The sequence below is a fragment of the Etheostoma spectabile genome, chromosome 24, assembly GCF_008692095.1.
Source record: "Etheostoma spectabile isolate EspeVRDwgs_2016 chromosome 24, UIUC_Espe_1.0, whole genome shotgun sequence".
NCBI classification, from domain to species: domain Eukaryota; kingdom Metazoa; phylum Chordata; class Actinopteri; order Perciformes; family Percidae; genus Etheostoma; species Etheostoma spectabile.
In genome coordinates, this window is record NC_045756.1 from 15842466 (window position 1) to 15848499 (window position 6034).

Below are 6034 nucleotides of genomic sequence, written 5' to 3' on the forward strand. Positions count from 1 at the left end.
TGTCAAAGATTGTTGTTCCTTTAAGTCACTTAGACACAAAAACATAGGACAGTAGGGGCCAAGTTGAAAAAAAACGGTAGTTACCCTTTAATGTCACTGCTGATGAGTAACAGGTCAGAGTGTCTGTTTGGGTTGAGGTCACTCACACACACACACACTTCCCTGTTCTGATGATGTGTGTGTTTTCCTTAGAGGCGGAGGAAGTATTCAGATCTTTTACTGCAGTTAGCGTACTAATACCCAAGCTATTCTCATGAACCATTTGTACATATAGCTACGAAAAGTAAAACACTAATATGTATTCTATGTAATTATTACTGTATGCAGCACATTGACTGCTGCTGTAGAAGAACGCTGTGGACAGTATAGGGAGGAGGTTGGGTGGATGGCTGGGAAACACATGTTCCTCTTCCTGGGAGTGTTTTACCTAAAGAAATGAGTGGAAAAATATTTAATTGTGCAAATAAGGCACACAAATTATATGGCCTTCCTTAGGTGGAGGAACTACATGGATGTGCACAACAATCCACCATCTTTTTCTAATCTTAACTAGTTGTTTTGAAACCTAAACTTGACTGTCGTTGCCACATGACGGTAACTTTTTGTCAGCTAAACTTAACAGTTGTCACGACCCTAACCTCCCAGAGTTCTGTACCCGGCTCACAGTCACCTTTTGTCAGCTATAGAGACCGCTACACTTAACTGATACAGGATTGGTCAGCGTCATTTCATAGGATATTATTTCAATTGTTGTGCATACATTTACAATGTCACGTCTCTATAAATCCGCTTATCAGAATGTGTTGCTCCAACAAAAAAAAACACCATAAACAGCTTCAAAAATAATGCAGAATAAAGCATAGAAAGAGGTGTCATAAAGCCTAAAAAATTCTTATAAAGCGTCAGAAAAGAGTTGAGAAAATGGTCAAAATATTCAAGTAACAACAAAGTGCTTCATTGTTAGAGAATAGTAAAATATTCTGTTGTTGTCAAGTATTTACTGATGTAAAAAGTAACTAAACTTATCAAAGTATATGTATAGGTGTGTGTGTGTGTGTGTGTGTGTGTGTGTGTGTGTGTGTGTGTGTGTGGTGTGAAGGGGAAGTAGTGTGTGTATATAAACTGATGTGAAGTCGATCTCATCATCTTGATCTGCTCGTCAGCGACGCAAAATTCTCTCCTTCATCTGAGCGGTGACACACACACACACACACACACACACTCACACACACACACACAATTTTGGCTGGAAATGCAAAGATTAACATGTTCATTTTTAAAGTCTATACATTTTGTCATACATACTTATCATAAAGTACTTGAAAAATCTTTGAATTTTATGGATATATTCCGTTTAATTTTTACAGATTTCTCCTGTGTATTTTAAAACATGAACATATCACATGAATTACAAATATAGACTGTGGATTTACATGTCCATTGTAAAAGGTGTATTATCAGCTACATGTACTTATATTGTCAAAAGCAAAAGTACTCATAATGTCAAATGGCTTCTTGAATATTTTTTTATCTCATGTTTTTTAAACAGAATGTAGAAGATATGATTTTTAACAGTATGAGCTGCAGACAAATGACTGAAAATATTCCTTTATTTGCAAAGAAAAGAGTTGTTTTGGCTCTAAGATGCTTTTGATGTTAGTTTTTTTAGATGAAACTACCCATCAATAAATAGTCACATTTACCCGCTGCAAGATTAGAGCATATTAATGATCAATAATCATAAATCTTATAATAGGGTTGTTACACTCATGTCAGGATTCAATTAGGTCCATGATACAATTATCTCATGTTTTTTTTAACAGATAACAAATTGCTGAAAAAATTCCTTCATTTATTATCCTGAATAGCAAAATTAAATTCAAAAATACACGCATCAAAAGAACAAAAAATAGAAAAAAAGTTAAATATGTGAAATCCAAAGTAGATTAAGCACTAGGCCGTTTAGAAATTTCCTTTTCTTTTTCATTTTTATGTCAACTTTACACTTGTCAACTTTACACATTTATGTGGATTATTAACTGATTCACCACGCATTGGTACATCCTACATCTCAAAATTCATAGTTTTATATTCATGTTTCTTGCATTACCCGTTTCAAAGTGTTTTATATCAGAAATATGGATTTCTTTCAACCAAATTGCCCAAAAATAACATAGATAACTCCATACAACATTCTTCTGGTAAAATCAATGATTACTTTCATTGAATTTTTTGGGTGTTTTATTGAATCTTATAGCATTTTAATTATTTTTTTAATGGTTTCAAAACAGTATCCGGACTAATCTTTGACATCTACCCATCTGAGATCCACTCAACATCCTCTGATCTTAACTATTATTCAAAATAATTCCTAATTTCTACCTTTTTAACTAAAAATGTATGTATAATTTGATATAAATGAGGTTTGTTGAGCATGAATTCCAAGAATAAGTGTAAAACCTATTATTAAAGCTCAGGTTAAAAAAGAAGAAAAAAAAAAAAACAGCGCCAAAAGCTGGAAAAAGTGAGAAATAAATCAGAAAAAAAATTCATTTTCAATTTTGACCTGGAAGGACAAGTTCAGGGTTAACTGGAAGACAACACGAGCGTTAAATATGTCTTTTTCTCTTTCTGTACAGTGACTTCAGTGAAACCTGCGGCCATCATGTATCTATCAGCGGGGGAGTCCAACTTCAAGGGGCGCTACAAGACGCGGGTACGGCACCACAGACAACAAACACATTACAAATTCAAAAAGAAAAACAGGTCCAAGGCACTCTTCTTGCAAAAAGTTAAAAAGCAGAGATCATGAATAGTTAGTCTGATATTTAAGATAAGAAGATCGTGTGTTGACTGGTATGTGTCAAGCATTTTGATTTGTTTTTGGCAATGTGGTTGAACAAAACCCATTTTTCTGAAATGGAAAACGGATCAAGTTTGACAGGAGGACAACTTGAGGGCTAACTATTTTTTTCTATGAAATGGTTTTAAAAGAGAAAGAAAGAAAAACATGTTTCTTACAGCCCAAGGTGACGTCCTAAAATGTCTCGTTTTGTCCATAACACAAAGATATTCAATGTACCGTCAAAGAGGAGAGAAAATAGTCACATTCAAGAACCAAGAATAAGAGATTTTCTACTTTTAATAAAAAATAACTCACACCAATTAATCCAATATCAAAATAGTTGGCGAGTAATTTCATTGGTCATTTAAAATTTGCTCCACATTGATGGACTACAACAATAAAATGCATTTACATGAAATCATTCCTCTTCCTTTCGTTATTATATTTTGTGTTATTACTCTTTAGGTGTCAAGCTCCAACCTTGGACATTTAAAAGACGATTTTCCAAAGTTTGAGGCTTTTCCTGACGCTCCCACAGCCAGAGCACCTGCACCTGACGGCAGTAAGACCCATTTAATTTTTTATTTTTTTTTAATCTATCTGATTCAATTCAACTCAATTTTACTTAAAGGATCAAATCGTAACAAGAGTTATCTCACAAAACTTTACAGATAGAGTCTAGACCACTCTATAATTTACAAAGACCCAACAACTCCAATAATTCCACAGTGGTGAGGAAAAACTCCTTTTAGGGGGAAACCTGGGACAGACCCAGGATCTTGGTAGGAGTTTTCTGACCATGTCGGTTGGGGGTGTGATGAACAGTGGCAATAATTTAGGTCCCACCCTAATCCAAGGAAAACTGCTGGGAAAAAGAAAACATAAGGACACCGGGGAATAAGCTCCCCAGAGCTAGGTTAGTAATTTCTGGGACATTTCTGAGCTCAGTGTATCAAAGGAAGTCCCCCGGCAGTCCAAAACTATTACAGCATTACTGCAGCTCTATAAGGGTTGGTAGATGAATCTGGTGACTATGAAGAGAAACTGATCTGATTCCGTGATCAGTGATCAATACATATCCAAACATGACGTACTCTCCCTTTATTTCTTTCCTTTTCCTTTTCCTTTATGCCTTTCCTCTCAGCATATCTGTCGGTGCAGAAGGTCGACATGTGTCAGAAGATAAATGAACCGCAACACCGCACGGGCGCCTACGACACCCCCAACCTGGTGGTCCGCCGCGGTCAGGAGTTTCAGGTGAAAGTCACCTTCAACCGCCCGCTGGCGGAGAGGGACGACTTCCAGCTCGAGTTCCTGATTGGTGAGGTTGAATTCTGGGATAGGAGACAGGTGTACAGGTTTTTCCTGTGACTTGTGCATGGTCAAAAAAAAGAAAATTACATACCTTTAACTGTGTTAAGATTTTTAAAAAAGGCTGTTTTCATGAACCATTCATATATATAGCTCCGAAAAGTAATGCATGAAAATTTCTAGCATCAGCGAACCAGTGCTGTTATATAACCCTATGGGGCAAATGTGCATCGTCAATTTTGTCCATTAAATGTTTTTGCCATTGACCAGCTCAGATTATTATCATAACTGTCTGACAACATTATTGAAAGGATCTGTACAGAAAGAGACCTCTTCTAAAAGTGTAAAATCCTCTTTGTTTAACCAGAAACAGCTCTGAGATTGCTATCCTTAAACCCACCAGACTCCATTTAAAAAAGCAATACTTTTAGCGTTTATAGAGCCAAAATGTTTTCACATGTAAATCGGTAAAATGTGTGTTGATTTCAACCAAAATTACAGATGTGATTGTTAGAAAAGTGGAAAGTTGACTCAAAACGTCTTTTGACTTTTTTCCATTTCTGTCAACTTTGATTGAAGTTTGAGTTTAAAATGCCAACACATTGGAAGCCCAAGGAAACTGATATTCGGCCTAAATGAGTGAAACCCGGCGGATAGTCCGGCGGCAACGGAGCAATCCTGTAAGTGGAGAGTAAGGATGAAGACTAACTGTCATGTGACTGGTCGTCAGGTGACCAGCTGGTGGTCCGTGCAATATTGCAGGATATGATACAAATTGTATACGTTTTGTAAGAAATCATTCCAACCCAGTTAATTAGAGTGTTAATTAGAGTGACACTGAACACTACATGTTGCATTTATGGAACAGTGTGAAAACAAGTTAGCGAGAGAGCGCAGAAGTTTGAACAGGTCACTTAGCAGTCCAAATCCTAAAAAGTTATGAAGAAACCGTTATTATAGATATAAATATTTTTTGTTTCCCTTTCATCACTAATACTCCTCCTCCTCCTCCTCCAGGTGAAAACCCTTCGTCCCGTAGGGGCTCCCTGGTGGTGGTAACCTTTAGTGCCCGTATTGGAGGCCTGTGGACGGGCCGGATTGTGAAGAGCAAGGGTAAAACTGTGACTCTGGGCGTCACGCCGACGCCCGACGCCATAATTGGGAGGTTTCGTACGTACGTGACCATCGTGATGGGAACCGGCATGCAGCGAACCAGGAGGGACGCCACCACCGACCTGTACATGCTGTTCAACGCCTGGTGTAAAGGTAGGAACTCCTCTCCTGTCACCTGAGAGTCAGTGTTCTGATGTGTCTCTCCTGTCTTGAAAAACAAAGATTAATCGATTACTATTAAATGAATTGCTGCTTATTTTTCAAAAATATTTGACATTTTATAGACCAAACAACGAACTAATTAATCGAGAAAATAATTGACAGATTAATCAACAGTGAAAGCGTTAATTGCAGTCGTAGGTCTTTCAGACTGACAGTATTGTAAGGTAACAAAGTACAAATACTTTTTTAAAGCTAAATAAAAAAAGCCATAAAAAACAGGGCTGTTTTTATAATACCGTGAAAATTTTAGTTTTCTATGATACAGGGTTCTCACAGAACGCTACAAAGACATGATGCAACGCAAAACACACATTCACAAATATCTTCTTAACCCTCCTGTTGTCCTCGGGTCATATTTGACCCATTTTCAAAAAGTTTTTATATCCACAAACTGTTGAAAAATATGACCAAGACATTGATTAAAGTATTTAATTTAAAATGTTGAATTACAAAAAGTTGCAGGTCGAAGGGAAGACAACACAAGGGTTAAATCTTCCTTCAAGCAGCTTTAATGTTTCAGAGAAATTCATTTTGTTTCTGATA

General features: G+C 36.8%; 1 protein-coding gene across 1 annotated transcript in view; it reads left to right on the plus strand.

Moving 5' to 3' along the window:
- The window catches only part of LOC116673680 (coagulation factor XIII A chain), a gene marked incomplete at its 3' end in the record, with an annotated part of 25524 nt that overhangs the window by 6921 nt on the left and 12569 nt on the right, over nucleotides 1-6034 (plus strand). Inside the window, 5 exon segments of the mRNA XM_032505895.1 lie at nucleotides 1134-1193; nucleotides 2640-2716; nucleotides 3311-3407; nucleotides 3990-4166; nucleotides 5174-5422. Coding sequence (XP_032361786.1) covers nucleotides 1134-1193; nucleotides 2640-2716; nucleotides 3311-3407; nucleotides 3990-4166; nucleotides 5174-5422 — 660 coding nt within the window.